The 20,515-nt window shown below is 32.4% G+C and overlaps 2 protein-coding genes across 2 annotated transcripts; one reads left to right on the plus strand and one right to left on the minus strand.

Annotated features, from left to right (window-relative positions):
- Nucleotides 1-277: 277 nt before the first annotated feature.
- Nucleotides 278-2,626, minus strand: LOTGIDRAFT_104452 (hypothetical protein; the record flags this gene model as incomplete). The annotated part of the gene is made up of 4 exons (XM_009057380.1): nucleotides 278-550; nucleotides 1,078-1,199; nucleotides 2,001-2,226; nucleotides 2,492-2,626. Coding segments are annotated over 4 exons (756 nt in total), but the record flags the coding sequence as incomplete, so codon positions are not given.
- Nucleotides 2,627-7,222: 4,596 nt separating this feature from the next.
- LOTGIDRAFT_104540 (hypothetical protein) lies at nucleotides 7,223-19,608 on the plus strand (the record flags this gene model as incomplete). The annotated part of the gene is made up of 2 exons (XM_009057381.1): nucleotides 7,223-7,613; nucleotides 19,535-19,608. The coding sequence occupies 2 exons, from the start codon at nucleotides 7,223-7,225 to the stop codon at nucleotides 19,606-19,608; spliced, it is 465 nt and encodes a 154-aa protein (XP_009055629.1).
- Nucleotides 19,609-20,515: the final 907 nt, after the last annotated feature.

A 20,515-nucleotide genomic window follows, 5' to 3' on the forward strand; every position in this document is an offset into this window, starting at 1 on the left:
TTTAGCTAAGCTAATCAGTAATAATAGTTAACAACTCATCTTTGAAATTTGATCCTTAAAATCCATGAGTGTCCAGAATTATCCAAGTTTGAACTTTAAAGACAACTTGTTTTTGCTTGAGACTTTGCCATTTTTGGGGGAAAAAAAAGGGTTTGAAGAATATTTGAAGGGATTATGCAATTGTCGTGCAGTTCTAGTTCTTCTGAATACATACTTTACATATATACCAGATCCAAATCAACCCCAAAAATGCTGAACCTATCCTTTTAAGCACCCCCTAGTAGTTCAAAATTAAAATAAAAGCAGCTATTACCTGAGATTTTGATTGGTTGTTATTATTTTGGTTTCTAATGGCAACAGCCACACAATGGTCTCCTAACATGGTTTCTTCAAATGACCATTGAGGATCAGGTTTACCTTCTATTTTAACAGTGGTATCATAAGATATTTTACTGGTAGATAAATCTCTTGTTGGTAGAGTAAATTCTAATTTTCCAATCTCAAAACCAATGCCTACTCCTAAAGCTTTAACTATACTTTCTTTCAAACACTGAAAACAGTTTTGTCAGGCAGAGTAACATAAGAATATTGCAGGTATATTACAATTGGTACTCTATAATTTGATAGTATACAATAAACTAATAAGATAGTGGACCACAGCCATATATGCCCACCACGAATGGTAAATATTCAAGATTTTGGGGCAAGGGCAATAACTCTGCTTCTAACGGTCGAAAATAGCTCAAATTCGAACTTGATCTTCGTTTTATGAATATGTATACACATACCAAATTTCATTTGATTCCATAAAAGAATCTAGTTTTTAGAGCCTTTACAAGCAAATGTTGACGGACGGACCGACAGACGGACAGGGGTGCCGGCAATATACGTCCACATAGAGAGATGTGGGCGCATAAAAAAGGATCATGACCAAAAGCATCTCAAACTTAAAAGTGAATCAAACTGGGGTCTCATTGGAACTTACATGAATTGAGCTCAAGAAGCAAGCAAGGTAATTACCTTGAAAGAAAATCTTGACTTGAGAAAAATGTATGTAAAATTGAAGATTTGACTTACCCAATGTCTATAAAATATTTTCATCTGATCAGACTCTTTAGAATAACTAGCTACTGTTTTCCATTCATTATCTGTTAAATGTCTTTTCATTACACCAAAAAACTTGGATATAGAGGTACCTCCTTAAACATCAAATATAAAAAATGTTTTGAAGCTTTAGGTGAACTTTTGCCTTTTAACGTCAAACAAATCAAACTGATGTATCTGCTGTTCGAAAAGTTTTTCAATTTTGTAGGTAAGCCACCATCTTCACAATATCAAGCTATTACGATTACCTTGACTGCAACAGCAATCTTTCATGTATCACAGAAGTTCTAAGTCAGTTTAATACCTTGTCTGCAATAGCCACTATTCTTGTATCACACAGCGCAATTTGTTTGGATTGTACCCCAATGAATACAACCAATCATAGCCCAGACAGACTGATAACAATAAAGCTTATTGTTTAGAGACTTTCTGTCAAGGACTGTGATTGGCTATAGGGCCTATTTACTGGGACACAATCCAATCAAATCCCTGCATTTCGTGATACGAGAATAGTAGCTATTGCAGTCAAGTTATAAGATGAAGTTCATAATAGCTCCACTTTCTGCAGGTAAAGCAAATTACTGATTACATTAATGTGAAACGATTATCAACTTCATAATGTGATCAAATTTTCTATTGGCTCTGCTTTGAAATTTCACATAAAAATTTCTGATTTCCAATAATTTTCAAAATGCACATCAGGCCACATATTCTCATAACGGTCTTAGCGCTAGGATGTCCTAGAATCAATGTTAGTAGATAAAAATCTAGGACATCATAGCACTAAGATCATTTCAAGAATACGTGGCCAGTTTGTGTTTTAATTCACTGTCTAGTAAATTTTCATGATTTAGGCCTTTCCCTCGAGTTTAACCTGTAAATATTGACAACCTTACTTTGTGATTGTGAATCCATTACATCAATACCAACTTGATGTTGTTTTTCTGCTGCTAAGACAACATAATCTCCTTGATGTGAAATATTAAAGTTGTAGTTGCTGAATTCTGGTGGCAGATCATTTAGTAGTATTGGTTTCCCCTTTTCAGTACGTCCCAACTTTATATCAGTATATGGAATGCCTAATATGTGTGATGTAGCTACTCTGATCAACAAACGACCTATCTGAACATTAAGGAATAGAAAATTTGTTAAGGTATTTATTTGTGCCTCGAAAGCTTATAGAACTCATTTTCAGCTATCTAGACAACTAATGACAAATTCTCTTGCAAATAATCAAAAACAAAAAGTAATCACTTCCATAATTTCTATCATCGAATCTTCCAGTGGAAATTCATAATTAAGCACCTTGCAAAAGCATACACAATTATATCAAAATAAAATGTAATCTTTCTGGTTTTGTTCTGTCCAATAGAATAATATACTTTACCATAGAAGACTTGGAATCCTTCCTGAATACGAATCGACCAATTCGTTCTTTTTCCTCTGTTTGTACACATTGTCCTGCCAGAATCCATTCTGATTGTGAGGCACTCCAGGCTTTAGACCTGACTGCCAGTCTTAAACTGTTTTTAGATAGAGAACTGAAATAAATAAACAGTCTTTATCATTTATTCATTTTGTCTCGATATTTTCCATTCTATTAATGATTGAGAGACCAGTTGACACATTGATAAAATGATTCTGTCTGGTAACACTAAATTAAAAAATGCTTGAATTTCAAGATGTATATCCAAGTTACAGAATTCAATAACTCGGGAAAAAGCATACAATTGATAACAATGAATGAGGATGATGCTTTTTCAGCTGTTTAGCTATTCAAAAATTTAGCTACCGGTATATTAATATGTAAGTTTACTATTAATCACAAAATATATCATCAGCTCATTCTAAATTCAAAACTGAAATGTCATTTACAATTCTATACGATTCATTCCTGGACATTACGACGATTGCGTTATAAAATTTGATTCATCAGCTGGGTTTAGATGATGCTATTCACATTATTTTCTTCTACGGTAGGCTATATTACCTGATCATGTCGTTGCCAGCATTTTCAGACATAGTTCAACAGGCTATTCTGTTTATTAATGTTTGGTTAGGGGGATATTTGTTTTTCCTGATATTCTACTTTCAGGTTATCGCCACATTCAGTTTCCGGTTTCTAAAAATATCTGGAGTCAGACAACAACTAGTTGTAGGCTTATCACGGTGCGTCTAAGAAGTGAAAACGGTAAAAAAAAAAAAACTCATATAAACTATTGACGATATTTAAAATCATTCATTTGAACACCAGTCAAGCCTTGTGCTATTGTATGGTATTGCGGTATACTAGGACGATCGGTAAATATATACATTATGTTCTGCTTTCTTATCACATCATTAATCACAATTTCTCAATTACAATTACCAAACAATTAGAGAAGACAGTCAAGTCGATGATCAGTTGATATGAGATTTTAATGATGAGATGCTATCAGATTGACCCCCTTAAGCCTGAGTTCACGTGGGCTTTACATCAAATACTACCATTTTGATTGGTCGGTAGGGAGGGTTATGGTAAGGATTTATTGAGTATCTCGAGGGAACAGTTGGGTTCTCATTAGATCTTATCGCTTTAAAAAGTAAACAATCTTCATCAATTTATCTTGTAAAATCTTTATTACCGACGTCTGTTTAAAATACCCCAGTTATGTCCCTTTGATCAATGTTTCAAGTTGTCTCAGAGAGATAATCTATGTGAGATAATCTTCTTGTTAATCGCTCTGTTATCAGTTACGAATAAACTAAGTTTTGCAGTGGATATGTGTCCAGACGTCACATTGCAACTTACTAATTACTGAAGAATTCTTATATTATGGGACTTTAGAACCGTCGAAAGATAGGCCTACATTTAAAATCAGACGACACGCAAAACTTATGAAAGTGCACCCCTTTGCCAGTGCCTTCTGTCGGATAGTAACTTGTTACCTTTCAACCACCCTAAACTTTGTATGTTTATACAACTTGGTAAAATAAACATTTACTGTGGACAGTAAGAATCAGATGATAAAATAATGATCTTATTAAGGTTGATAAATTGAGTAAATAGCTACTACTTATGGTGCAGCAAGAATAATGTTCAAAGTTTACATATCAGCAATATAATATTAGATACTGAATTTTATGCTTCATATTATTCTCAATACACCAAAGTGTATATGCATTCATGAGTGCCAGAGTACCGAGTGAAATAAGAACCAAAACTTGGCTACAGGATAAACTACGAAATAAGGAATGGGATATATTGGCTATAGAATATACAAAGAAGAAATTGCCAGGATATCTTGGTTATAGAATAGACTACTAAGTAAGGGCTGTGATATCCTGGCTATAGAATAAACCAAGAAATAATGGCCAGGATATCTTTGCTATAGAATAGACTACTAAGTAAGGGCTGTGATATCCTGGCTATAGAATAAACTAAGAAGTTAGAACTGGGATAATTGGCTACAGAATAAACTAAGAAGTTAAGGACTGTGATATCTTGGCTATAGAATAAACTAATAAGTAAGGGCTGTGATATTATGACTAGAAAATAAACTACGATAAGGGTTGTGATATCTTACTTATAGAATAAACCAACAAGTAAGGGCTGTGATATATGGGCTACAGAATAAGCTAAGAAGTAAGAACTGGGATATCTTGGCTATACAGAATAAACTACGAAATAAGGATTGGGATATATTGGCTAGTAAGGGCTGGGTTATCTTGGATATAGAATAGACTACTAAGTAAAGGCTGTGATATCTTGGCTACAGAATAAACTCAAAAGAAAGGACTGGGATATCTTGGCTATAGAATAGGCTACTGAAGTAAGGACCGGAATATTTTTGCTATGGAATAAACTACTAAATAAGGGCTAGGTTATCTTAGCTACAAAATAAACTAATAAGTAAGGACTGTGATATCTTGGCTATAGATTAAACTAATAAGTAAGGGCTGTGATATCACTGACTACAGAATAAACTAACAAGTAAGGGCTGTGATATCTTTGTTATAGATTAAACTAATAAGTAAGGACTGTGATATCTTGGCTATAGAATAAACTAATAAGTAAGGGCTGTGATATCACTGACTACAGAATAAACTAATAAGTAAGGACTGTGATATCTTTGTTATAGAATAAACTAATAAGTAAGGGCTGTGATATCTTGGGTATTGAATAAATTAATAAGTAAGGGGTTGGATATCTTGACTACAGAATAAACTAACAAGTAAGAGCTGTGATATCTTTGTTATAGATTAAACTAATAAGTAAGGACTGTGATATCTTGGCTATAGAATTAACGAATAAGTAAGGGCTGTGTTATCACTGACTACAGAATAAACTAACAAGTAAGGGTTGTGATATCACTGACTACAGAATAAACTAACAAGTAAGGGTTGTGATATCTTTGCTTTGGATTAAACTAATAAGTAAGGAAAATAAAAGCAAAGGACGAAAAATTTGAGAACAACATACCTTATAGGGACAAAAATGCCGCTCCCTGAAACGGTCAAGTGATTGATTAACATTTGTCTTGTATCCTGATTTTATCTCAAATCAAAGCTGGGGTTTTCGAACACATTCTGTGATACGATAGGGTTGGTCAGATGCACCGAAAAACGATTTATAAACAAAACTACAAGTAAAAAAATTTAATGCTCTCAAGTGTTCTCTCCTGTTGTCTGATTTTTAACGACTGTAGGCATATAGGACTGATCCACGGTACAATACTACCTTTCGGATACCAGAAATAATTTCAGAGAATTGAAAAATATTCTTAAAAATACAACCAAATACATGAACAAATAATGTCTATTTTACCGAATGTAAGAATAAATTCTAATTTAAATATTAGCATAAGGAATGAATTTGTCTGCTCTTGTTCACAAGTTTCTTCTTTGAAAACATAAAGGTATCAAAGAATAATAATTCCATATGCATGTTTTTGTGCTTATCATTGTCTTCTGGGTCCTATCTTAATTTTCTGTTCAATAAATATTTTTTTTTGTTAACAGGTGATTAAGTTGTCTAACAATGATTGTCTTATATCTGGTATACATTTTGATCTATTACTGGTATCTCTCTTCATAATGAAACTCGGTGTAAGGTTCGTCTATAAACTAATCATAAAGATCAAGATTGACGTCATTCGATGTAGAATAATATATTTTTGATACCTAACCCTATATCAAATCTCTTATAGTTTTAAAAACAGAACTCATGTAAACCGGCAAAATACAAGCGAAGACAAATCTTTCTCGTCATATGATAGCTTAATCTAATTAGAATATTGGATTGATTAAATATGTTAATTTATTTAAAAAAATAGCCCTGCTTTTTCTGTCTCCATCTGTTATTCGAAACAAATTAATCAAATAGAAACATCGAATATTATGTCGAAACATGGGGAACTCATAGAATTAGAATTATCATCTCTTAACGATAGAGATCACCATTATTCCGACACGCGATGGGCGGTATTTATACCTTTTACTTCACGCGTTCTGATATTCTAAATGATTGGCACTTCATTTTCAGGAATGGCGTTCCACGTGAAGGGGCGGGGTTAAGTTATTATGGACGTTGAATTCTTCAATTATGGGCGTTTTGATTGGCTAATTGATCCTTGACGTCATGGGGTTTACGGTAGTTAGAGAATTCCCATGGCGTTATCTAAGATTCGTAAAAACAGGAAAACGTGGAATAATATAACAGACAAAATTTTGACCAGAACCAGGGAAATATCTTGAATATTTCCTGCGACTATTTTGTCACTTCTTATTATATTGTGATTTCTTGGATAAGCGCCATTTTGGAATTTCATCAACTCGGAGGAGCTGAATTTTTTCCAAATTAAAAGTGACTTGTGAAATTTAACAGAAAATTGAGCGGAATTGCAATAAAAATTCAATATTGGATCGTATCTGAATAATTTTGTGTGTGAACTCTGCGAATTAGAAAATGAGTTTAAGTGTTGGTCCGTATGCACAGTCATACCCGCACCCGGGCATGACCCACGACATCTACCAATATCAACAAGTGCGCTACCCCGAACACCCTGATCCGGGATATTTTCAGAACTGGGTTTTAAACGCGACGCAAGATTTACCAGTGGGACAAGAACATCATTATATGAGCGGAGGAACCCCTTCACCCACGGATTATCACCATCATCATCCGCATCATCATCATTATGCCCAGTACGATCCGAACCCACATCGTCACGTTAAGCGCAAAGGAACCGCAAATAAAAAAGAACGAAGACGGACACTAAGTATAAACAGTGCGTTTTCAAATTTAAGAGGATGTATTCCGAATGTTCCCACGGACACAAAACTATCCAAAATAAAAACTTTGCGGTTAGCCACAAGTTATATTACATATCTTATGGACGTTCTGTCAAAAGATGACCCAACTCTAACTCAAGCAGGATTTAAAGCTGATCTCTCCAAAAAATCTTCTTCGCACTCTCATAATGCAGTGAATAGTTTAACAGATAAACATATTAAGAAAGAGTCGGTGAGTTCACTTAACAATATAATTGTATTTTTCAATGAACATCGCCCATGAAGACGCTTAGACAGTTACTTTCTCTTGAAGTAAATGATCCCATAGTAACTAGTGTAGGTCGAAATAATCTGGAACTTTAGTTCGTCATAGTAATTGTTGGAATCCTAATGCATGTTTGTGAAAAAATAGTTTTCCATTAATGTTTGCCAATCAAGAGTGACAATCAGATACAAGTTATCACCTTCTGCACTATTCAATTTTAACAAGCAAATCAAGCGACTGTGTTAGGGAAATACATGGATATCTATTGAGTATTTTAAAATTATCATCAATGTACATGTATATAACAAAGATAATGTATTTTAATATATGGGACGGGTTTACAATGAACTGAATTGAATCTTAACATAGTGTTTATTTCTTGATATATATATATATTTATAATTTATAAGTTATCAAGTACATCTTTATAAAGAGAGAAATGGGATTAACTTTGAAATATTACCAGGATTTTCACAATCCCTTTCTGAAAGATAAACATGTATAAGTAGGTATAATTTATTAATATCTACAACACACAAGTCACAATTTCAATTTTAATCAACAAACCGTTTCAAATAATACTGAATCCAATCGCATTTATAATAATTATAACTAAAACTTTTAATTTTCTGTAAATATATTATACAAGTTTATATAACAAAAATCTTATATAAAATTCTATAAACTGTTTATAAGAAGCACCATGTCAACTGATAATCATCAATAAAAAACTTATAACATATTATAAAACTCATTTATATACACTTTCTAAACAGGTTAATATGGAATATTTATTATCAATAAGTTTATTGGTGCAAAATATAAGAAGAATAATGTCAACTGATAGTCATCAATAGCAAAATACCAATCTCATTAATGTAAAATTCTCTATTGGTTTATATAAACTGTTTATTATCCATTAAACTACACGTTAAAAGATAGTCATCAATAGCAAACTTATAACCTATTATCAATCTCATTAATGTAAAATTCTCTATTGGTTTATATAAACAGTTTATTATCCATAAAACAACAAGTTAAATAACAGTCATCAATATATAGCAAACTTTTATAACTTATTATAAATCCCATTGATAACCAAATTATATTAATAGAAGCTTATATTAAATATTTTTATCCATAAGAAATGAATATTTCTCTGTAAATTGGTAAGCCAATCAAAGCAACTGATAGTTACATAAATCAAACTTATAATCCTTTATCAATTTCATTGAAATGAAAAACTTTATGTAAAAAAGTCTATATAAACTGTTTATTATCCACTAGAAAATCGTTTATATCTAAAAAAAAATATGAAGCAAATCAACTGATAGTCATCAATAGCAAACTTATAACTTATTATCAATCTCATACAATACTATATATATATTATAGGTTTTTATAAACTGTTTATTATTCATGAGGAAATCAAAATGTTTTACTTGCTAATATGAGCCACTGAAGCAACTGATAGTCACAAAAACCAAGCTTATAATCAATTACAAACCTAATTGAGATGCAAATACTGTTTCTCATCCATAACAGAATCAAAATCGATTTCTGTAAAAATTCAAAGAGCATCAAATCAACTGATAGTCTTCAATAGCAAACTATAATTAATTATCATAAACCCCTTATGAGGGTTTTTACAAGTTTATATTCTCTATGCAGTAAATGTACATGAGCAATACAACAAGTTTGTCTTTCCTACTGAGTCCTTTAATTCCAACCTATATATGAAGATCCCTAGTAATATGATAAACATGGGCGTATAAGAGTTCACAACTTTCATTTAATTACAAGCAAACTGTATGTTGAAAGATTGTGGAATCTCTCATATTGGAAACCGTGCTTACATAATTCCCCTATGAAAAATGTTGAAAAATTTCCAATCTACTTCTTTCCGTGTATTAAGACATTGTACCTACTAATATTGATGCCATATTAACATTTTGCCTCGTGGTGTCTATTTAAGTAAAAAATAACTTTCAAAATTAGGAATTATTACATTTGAATGTTTTGATATTTTTTCGAGGGAAATTTTGTTTAGCATTCATAAATTGAAAGGAATTCAAAGAAAATTCCTTAACATGAAGTCTTGGTCTACTGTCACTTATAGCCTCTAAACCCGTCTCCTTTTCCCCATAAATGTCATTTAGATTTGAGAGTAAAGTATATTTTAAAATACACCGTATAAACAACACAGTGGGAGGTCCGCCATTTTCTTTTTTAGATTTTTTAGTCTTTCATTTTATATTCACTTTATTCCTTTTATATCAATTAATGTGTTTATCTTGAAACGTAAATGATAAAAAGTTAAAGAAAATGTTCAATAAACCAATTATTTTTAAGGGATCTTGGGCTGTTTAAAGGGACATTGTGGTCTAATCTTCTTCTCTGCCAGCTTCCTTCATTCCTGATACCCATATCTTTTTCCTGAATTGGGTTGGCGTTCAACAGAAAATCTAAAGTAATGGACAATAATCCAAATAATGAACAAACGTTCGGTATGGGCGAGAAGGGCAATTATGGTATTTGTACACATTTGGTCTATATAGCTTTTATCGATCATTTCATTGGTTTAAAAAGCTACTGGCATAGAGCTCGAGCTGCATAACAAATTCGTCAGATTACCCTGAGTAAAATCACAAATCGAAATATCTATATCCACAATATCAGCATGTTGAGCAATTAACTCAGCAAATATGGTGCAATTATACAGCACACAATCTAGTGCAAAGAAACTTCAACTAATTGCATAGCGACCTTGACATTGCTATTCGTTTCCGCTGTAATAATGCGTAAAATTATCTGAATACGTGTAAATTGTCCACCTACAACCGTAGTAACGAATTTATCTTCTTAACAGCCTATTAAATAACTGCATACAAACATTATGAATGAAGAATTTGTGGGAAATCTGACGTTACATGACGTAAATATGGCGTATCCTTGAGAAAATCTCTTCATATCTCGCGATATCCCGTAGAGAACATGAAGATAACGGAGGTATATTTTACGCGAGATTGTCTGAGATTATACGAGTTTTTGTGAGATTTAAGAATATAAATTGTCATAATTTGTAAATTTTTGTCAGAATTATCGACATAACGGTATAAAACTTTTAACATGTAGATAACTTTAGAAATTATATAGACTATATAATATTTTTTACTAACAATTTAAATTTTTAATCTTTACGTTTGTCAACAATTTATTGTCTTAAATCGCGGCGGGTTTTTCAAATTTTTATTTGAATGATGCAGTGTATATCACTTTCTTGTGCATAAATTCACACCCCCGATAACTTCAAATCATAAAAATGTACGTTTATTACCGTATAATCTATGAAGGTTTCAAAGTTATGATCATAGCATATTTTCGACAAGTTAAGGAATATATTTGAGTTAAAATTGGCTGCAACAATATTTTAGCCACCCAGAACACTTTTGAAAATTAGAATTTAGTTCGCCTTCAACTGAATAAAGATAAACTACCTTAACCCGACTAAAGTAAGGGTAAAATAATTATCACTCCTTACCATTTCTTAGATTTTAGCCCATTGTTTATGTAATTTAATACGAACCAGAAGTAGGCGTCAGAGTATTTACAAAATATAAAGAAATAACTATAGAGAGTTAATTATGTTTCTGGCAGTGAAAAATCGAAATTTTGAATGCATGATTCTAATACAATCTGTGGTCTTAGATGAAAACTGATACCTTACCTGCAACCCCTCTCCATCTCCCAAACACCAATGTAAAACACTGGCCAAGGCCAATGAAATAAAAATAAATAACCAATTGGCTTAACTATAAAGTATCGATAATAAATATTGTGTACATATTATAAGGCAAGAGCTAATTAAAACATCAATTTTCAAATCAGTATTTCACAACTACACGTAAAGCCTGTTAGAAAAAGACATGCGAAAACCATGTTACATTGCCTGATGTTTTTGTTTTGACCAATTCCATTTGCATGCTAACTAGCCTATTTGGTGCCAGTGAGAAATATTTGTCAATTATTCTGAGTGATTTAGGAATTAATTACCAAAGCGACAAATGTAACGATTCCCGAGCGATATCAGACGACAAATGTGCGACCGTCAGCAACAACTGGTATGTCATGCAAAGAATAAATCATAAATAAATACAGTTTGGAAAGAAATAACAGCAATTTTCAGAACAGGCCCGTAGCCCTCCGAAAATAAAGGCTGACCTATACCGTCACTGCAACTATTGCCCCTCCGGATATATTACTTGTAATTATAACTTTAATGAAATGACACTTTCTTAAGTAACTGTTATAAAATGACACTTTCTTCTGTAACTGTAGCTGTAATGACCCACATCATCGAAAGAAAACCGGATTTAGAATGTTTGGCGAAATCGAACCCCGGATCACCAGGTTTTTTGAGTACCCCAAAACGAATCTGATGATACTTCAGGTTTCAATATCATAAGTTTAAATCTGTCTTTTATTAAAGTGTCCTGGAACCTGCCTTTTCTCTACACTTAAATTGGTAAAATTATCTGTCTAAATAGGTCTAAATATTAATGTCTTCTTCAAAGAGATTTTTTCTCTAATGGCTGTCAACACTGGTTCAGTTTTATATTTTAACCGATTTGTAATCTCGTCATTTAACGTCACCAGGTGGGGTATGTATCGTATAATGGCTTCTGTCTCGTGGTTTTGCATTCTGGTATATTATGTTGTCTGAGGCACGTACTCCTATTTTAATTTATTTAAAAAAAATACGAAGAAAGACATTACATTACAAAAGGGTTGAATGAATGGAAATTTGATGACGTTTCAAACATTTTTTATTTATTTTAATGCACTTCATGGCTAAAAAGATATCTCAGCAGTTGTTAAATGTGATTTTTGTCATATTATGCTTTGATTGAGCTTTATTTATCTACCTAGCTCCTGTTCAATGCGTTCGATTAATGTACTCTCAGAGTCTTATATTATGAAGATGATGTAACCTCCATTTCTAAAACTAGCTGTCCTGATGAGGATTTTGAATTCCACGCACGGGCATGGTCCTGTCTAACATTCAGTTCAAGGGGACAATATAATGAAAGAATAAAAAAAATACACAGGCAGACTATGTTGCTGTGATCAAGTACATGACCACAAAAGATGGCCCAATTTTGGATTATTTAAAAAAAATTATTTATTTATTTGACTTATTCTATAGTCAATCAAATTGTTTGCCCAATTTTTACATAAGAAAACTACGAGAAAAAAATTGTATGAATTCCATGAGCTATTTTTGAAATATGGCAATATGCTAATTGTTGGTTATTACCGGATATCCGAAGCTACTTTGTTGATTATCCAAACGTTAATTTATCATAACTGGAATCATATAGACATTTTAACCAATCATATTATCGTATCAATCGAATACCGAACTATCAAATATCATAATTTATCAATTAGTATCGTGTGCAAACTTATCCCTATAGACCGGAAAATATCTCAAGAGAGAACATATCCATTCTAATTTACTTAATTGAAACAAATGAGGTTTATTTTCAGGACTGTGTGGATTTTTCTCTGAACACCGCTATGATCAAAAGCCATCCCATATGCTTGAAATATATTATGATTTTGAATTTCCGCCATGTACCAAAATATGCTGTTTGTTGGTTTGTTGGTATTTTTCCTAATGGAGAGATTGAGACAGTTTCAAAATTACAAAAATCCCTTATGTACACCTTTAAACGATGTATATCAAGATTTGTTATCATTTCTAAAAGTTTTATTGTATAGGAATACTTAGTTTATAAACTTCATTCGCTTATAACTTTTAACACAACAGTCCGGTTTAAAGATCTTTTCACCAAAATGTTCAGTTTAAAGACTGTTTTAAAACTAACTGATATCTCAAATTATCAAAAATAAATAGGCACATACATACACCTTTGAAGAGTTTTGCATAAAAATATAGCATAAGGAGTCTTTTCCGTAAACATCTGTACCGCCCTGTATCTTATCCTCATGGACAATAAAGTTGGCTTTATTTTGACTCAATTAAACTGATGAGATAATGAACAACTTCATCAAAAGATACAATTTAATCAGTTTTTAGTGTGACATCTCTCCATAAAAACATCGGAAATACTCATTAATTCAATTATGACGGTGACGGCAATCCATAATTCGCATCTGGAACGATCAGACCACAACTGAAGTTCAAACAGAAACACACGTGCATTGCCGCGCACTTGACGTTATTACGCGTGCAGAGTACAGAAATGTACAACTATAGACTCGATTAAAATGTAATTGTATTATAACCAGTCGTAAAATAACAATTGAATTCCATTCTTTTGTCCTCCAATAAAAATACACGTGCGCGACAGCATGCAACAGATTTTAGGAACGTCGTTTGTTCTGGTCTATGACCTCAAGGGGTCAGTAAGTCGGTGTCAGAACTGTATCGTATTACAGACAGTACATCTCTAGCTACTGAATATTCAACCCTCTGCTAATTCAATAAACTAAAACAATGACTTAATCGTGTCACACTTTAGATTATAGCTAGACGTTTCCAAGATAAACGACTGGATTGTAATGAAATATTCCTATGTAAACCAACTACTACATTTCATTTTATTTTCTCTAAAATTACATTCAATGGTTTCGTGAAATTGAATGTAATTAAAACTTAGATGACAATCTCGTTGATCAAACCATTACCCCATGACTTTACTGATATTATAAATACAATTAGTCCAAATTATTCACCTTGGGTAACGTAAAGTAATAAATTTTTAAAATTTGGTCACAAACTAGGCACTTTATTACATCTGCTTTAGTCGTAACATGAAAAAAAAAATGAAATCAACAAAAATGTGTTGCTTTTCCTATGCACTTGGTCAGAAAATATAAAATAGACCTTTTCTTTAAGCAAGAACAAGAATGAAATGGAGGTTTACACAGAACCACTTGTTAACTAAATTCTCAAGAACACACTTTATTTTCGTAATACATCAAAATATTCAGGATGTATTTTATCATGATTCTCATAGAAACTTCTCCTGATATTAGTTTATTTATTTAGACCATATTAGAATTAATGACGTCACTGATAGAGGGCGACGCTATATTAACTATATCCTCCAACCCAACTCACATTTGACTTGATATCAAAGAGTTTTGGAGTGGAGAGTTATCTGAGGTCAAGTTAAAATTAATGAAAACACGTTGATAAGGAAAACTAAACAGAAGAGCTGCTTAAAATTCCCTCTGTATCACACATATATATATTTAACTGTGGTTTACTAATCACCATGATGAGCCAAAATGAAAAAGAGCAAAAACTGATATACTTCCTAAATTGTAGGCCTACCAACTTATTTCGAGAATTCCACAAAAACATCTCTATCTATGGATGATAAGACTCATTTACAGAATTGTCTTTTCATTCAAGATTTAAAAAAACAATCAATTTCAAAAGTGTTAGGTGGTCAATATGTTTTAACTCGGTAGTAAAAAGTCTACTATTGACATGTGTGTTTTTATTTTACTTTTTACCACCGACTAACCACAAAATATGTTCGTCTTTGATGCTGTAAATATTTCTAGTGAGAGATTGCACACTTCCTTTTGAGTCCAATAGCACAAATGGTCCACGTCTAAAATAGAAATAATTGAATGCCTTTCTTGTGGAAAATCAAATCATTTTTTCAAAATTGAATGCCTTTTTGTGGAAAATCAATTTTTTCAATATAAACATAAACTATCCGGTGAACTTTTCAAAATTAATTTATTAGATACACGATGACCTTCTTTTAAGATCAAACATAGAACTGTCATCACCTTGATTTAAAACATCATATTAAAAACATGAACAGTCTTAAAAAATATCGTCCTTCCATTTGGTTGTCAAAGAGCTATGGATAACATTCTTTTAACGCCGAGTCAGTCTTGCTTTTCGATATAAATGATAAAGTCAGTCCTAACTTTTACTACCAAGAAAAGAGTATTCTGTACTGCCCATGGTTCAGTGACTATAATTAGTTGGTATGTCTACTGTAAACAATATGTCATCAGGTCTTTACATTGCAATAAATCTGCCCAATTAAAGTTTCAAAATAAAGTTCTGCCCTAATGTTTGACCAGTATCATATTACATACATACACATCTTTATGACCTCTCTTACAATAACTTTTCTTATTGACCTTCATTCAATTTTCTTAGAACCCTTCTATAAACTCCTTGATTTCTTTTGTATCTTGTTTTGAAATTATTCAATGTAAATTGGCGCATGAATAGACTTCGCCTATGGACCCCACTGAGGACCCCACCCCACCCCACCCCTAAGTGGGCCACAGACCCAACGCTGCGACTGTCGCTTTACTCGGTATGAATGTATGTCCATAATGAGTTGCTGTTTCTGTCTAAATGTATTTTACTGTAATGTAAAACACTTTTAAACCTCGGGGACCCATCGAACATCTATGGCGCTTCAGCAATTTCAGTCATGAAAAGCAGCGATTTATTTCATTTACTTACTTACCCTATTTTACACTGCTAATTTTATGAGCACAGATTTGAAGATTTGGATGCATTTCCTACAAGAACTTATTCATAAAAATATTACTTGGTACTGTCAAATTATGAGTAACAATCTATTTATCTGTTTATTTGAATAAATACGTTAGCCTCCAAACTTTTTATATGGTTTTGAAATGCTAAAACTTTGCAGCTTTTTAAAAATTGCAAAACTTGATCACATATAAAAGTGTGTTTCTATAGTGATCAGATTTGTTTGTTGATATTCCTGATTGATAGGATTCTGATTTCTGAAATTTTCACGACTATCTTCTTTTCAAAGAACAGAGTTTTGCTTAAGAGAACCAAAATTTCAAATTTAATCTAGTGAAGAAGGGCTCTAGACATGAAACATGAAACCTAATACCAGGGTGCCAAGAACAGGTCAAGTTATTGTAACTAGTGAGGTATTATCAATTGGTGACAACGTGCAATATAAATTTGTATCATATCTGTCAAAGAGTAATGAACCATCACATTCCAGTTTTGGCTGTAATGGCCGCCAAGTGGTAGTAAAAGTTAGGACTGAAGTGAGAGAAGATTGTGACTAAAATCTGTCTCCCAGGGTTCAACAAAGATATATGTTTCTTGTTTTTTTATATCCTAAAGTCAATATTAATTTTTGCAGTTGACAGAGTAATCCTGGGTCCTTCACATCCGTAGAATCTTTTCTTTTTTTAAAAAAAGGATTCTTTTCATAATTAACTATGATAAAACTATATACACTGTAAATTAAAACGCACTGTCACTTTAAGAGTGTGTCATGACCACCTTAAGAATATTTTCCTTCTAGATATAAATAATTGTACAGTTCTAATAAAACTTGATCTAATAGGTGGAATTACGTCCCAGATGGAAAACGTTACCAACTCAAGTTATCTAGATTATTTTTAAATATTCTGAGTGAGGGGGATGGGTGATGTTTTTTTCATTTTTTTTACTCTTCTGTTCAAGGCATCAATAGCATTCTACTAGGCAATAACACAAGCTTGGGCTCTAATATTAAAATATTTTACCACTAACATTATTTACACTAGATACATCAAAACTTTAAAAACAAATAGACAGATAGTGTTAATACTGTTAGTCAGAGGGGGTGCAGTGATTAAAATCCGAACACTATATATATGACATGACACTATGTAAAAACATTTATCCCAGCTTGTGCCTCACCATAGCGTCCTTTTTTCACTAACTTTTGTTACAAGGTCTACCTCCGTGGGTACTCGTCTTCGTTCTTTGTCCGGTTGCGTTCAAGGTGTAGCTAATTTATGCTCAAATTATTCAGAATGTATTGGATTGAACACCATGGAGCTATATTCCAAATGAATGTAAAGTTTACTACGATCTGACAACAATTTACAGAATCCGAAACAATTCCGTTGAAAAGGAAATCTAGAGGCCTAGCATCAATTTGCAAGATATTAAGTTCTATAGACTGAATTGAATATTGTTAGATAAATTTAATCAAATTAAGCAGAAAAACATAAATAACTTTATCTTTAAAATCCAAATCGCACGAAAACTACCCATATATTATTATATCTCGTTATTCATCGCAATATCTCGTTAAACATGCGAGAACCTAATCCCGCAGTGAATGAAATGCTGTGTTTATATTTGATAAAAATAAAACTAATATTTTCATAAATATGGCTGAGGAGATATGTTTTATGATAACCTTTGACTAAAAGATAAAAGTTTATGAATTAATAAATTGAAGGAAGTTTTTCTCTCTTCGTGAGCTTGTTTTATTATCGAGTAAAACCCATTGCAAAGGGAATTGTATGTTGTAACCAAAGGCTTTGATAGGCTATACAAATCGCAGCTCAATTTATTGTCTTTTGCAGAATACGAAATTGGTGCTTGATAAAATCGTCTTCACAAAAGTTCAATTCAGCTGCTCGTCACTAAACGATGGCCCTTTAGGTACACTGTTTTATTCAAGTTCTCAAAAGACGAGAACATTGCCTATCGGAATTTTCCATTTTCATTTTATAAAAATAAATAAATTGATGACAATCGAAGAGAGCAATTCTCAAAAAAATAGACATAAACCGTTAAGATAATTTTTAAATGAAAACCTTACAGAAACCTAAAACTACTGCATGTGCTAGATTTTTTTTGTAAATTCTTTTAAATTATCTCATTTACAAGCCATTAAATGAAATTAAGTTATTTCATAAATTTTAAGAGGGGTATTTTTTTCTGTGGTTTTTGAATTCTCAATTTCATCATGTTATGAACTCAGTGGGGATGCTCGTCCGTCCGACATTTTCTGCATTTTAAATTTAATTCAAATTGACAGGCTCTAATTTTAAAGGCAGATTACAAGTTTCGTTCAATTTTCGAATTTAGACGCCCCAAGAGACGAAATTAATATTTTAGTTGTTTTTTTCTGCAGACGATCCTATACTTTATTAACTTCACGTCGTGAAAATATTAAAAAATAAACTTTTTAATAAAATGAATTGAAAGTTTCTTTACCTAAATTATACGGCCTGCTATTTTATATATTTTCGCTTCTTATAATAAGACGTTTTCAAATTTGTACGCTTCCATGTAAACAAATTTGTGACGGTGAAAGGGAGCCGTTCTGTCGGGATGTATAATTAGACCAAGATAGATTTATGTTTTAACTGATTAATGCCGAAAATTGATAGTCAAATATTTTATAATCAAATTAGTTATTCAGAAAAGGAGGCGCATTTTCTAGTTTTTCCCAAAGGATTTCAACAAATTTGTGTTCTTTGAGATCAAATAATTTAGCAACATGATTAGCCGATATTAATTGTTTGTTCGGTAACGAACTGTGGTACAATAATGGTATCTATTATCCTCAAACAATTAACGGTATATGCGTGTCCAGATACTATATATATAGTGCAATTTTTGTAAAAAAAAATTTGTGCAATAGAGATCTACTAAGTTTGTTATTATTAGAATGTGTTGTTTCAAATGAAAGACCTACTTTATCATGAGTATTTCATTCAAAAAAGATTTTCATTACTTTTATACTCGATGAAATTTTGGTGTAAAAAATCTGATTTGTTTTTAGCATTTCGGCTTCGGGATGGCCATAAATGGAAGCTCAGAATATCCGGATAGTAATAAATATATTTGTCGCTTTTATGCACAACTATGGTTAAATACTATTATTTTGGCGAAGTAAGAAGGGTAAAGAATGTATTATGTATCAAGATATTGATATTTAAAGACGTATTTCTAATGGCAACGTCTTTTCTCTTTTCAGGAAGGCGACAGTGACAGCGCGTCATCAACCGGAAGTGTTTCAGGTAGTGTGTGTGGCAGTTCTGCAGACGAAAAGAAAAATAATATAAATGGGCGAACGGGTTGGCCGCAACATGTTTGGGCCTCGGAGTTAAAACAATGATTCAAATCGAACCCTATTCAACTTGACAAAGTGAATTATCATTTTATAATAATACTGATAATATTCATATTGCACGTGTGGGGCACGAGACACTTTGATTTTGTGATCTTTGAGCACGCGCACTGACCTGACTTACTACGTCACCGTAATTAGTGTCACGTGATAGTGTTATAAAGAAACAATGGGAATTAAATCAGGTCATTTGATGACCCCTTATTCACAAAACAATAGAATTTGCATAATCAGCTAAATTCATAGCGTCCCATTCGCCTGTAAGGTGAAAATGGTATCACTAATGTCGTATCATACGTATAGCCTCATCGTGTTGTGTGGGAACTGGTACACAGAATGGGATGTGATGATTTTTACAAAGAGACACGTCCATGGTTCGTCTCAAAATACTCGATAAAGTGAAATATGAAAAGAAATTGAAGCTGACTGATCCTAATAATAGCATACGACCATCGGTACAATATTGTGCCTCGTATATAAAGGTTTTCAAGCCAATATATATACGGTTTCTAAGGCCGCAAGATTAGGTGAAAGGAGGTTGCATATTTTAAAACAACGAACCGATCCTCAAGAGCACTGGCCGTGGTATATTGGTATTGTTGATATATTGAACGCAATTTGTAGCTCTTGTTATCATGATTCAGTTTTCAATGTAGAGAATTTTTCATTCTAACGTTTCGGAATATGCGATATGAAACGACTTTTTCAAGATCACAGAGATCAATGTGTGCGAACGTTTTAAGAATATGAAAAGTAGCTTTAAAGTTACAAAAATGTTAGACTGCGATGGTCGTAATGCGAGGAAACTGTCAGTTAAGACATAAGTCTTATTGACGATTATTGACTTTTGTACGAAAAGTAAACTGAATTTCAAATACGTTTTTTAGAGACAAAA

This window comes from Lottia gigantea (assembly GCF_000327385.1).
Source record: "Lottia gigantea unplaced genomic scaffold LOTGIsca_3, whole genome shotgun sequence".
Classification (NCBI taxonomy): Eukaryota; Metazoa; Mollusca; class Gastropoda; family Lottiidae; genus Lottia; species Lottia gigantea.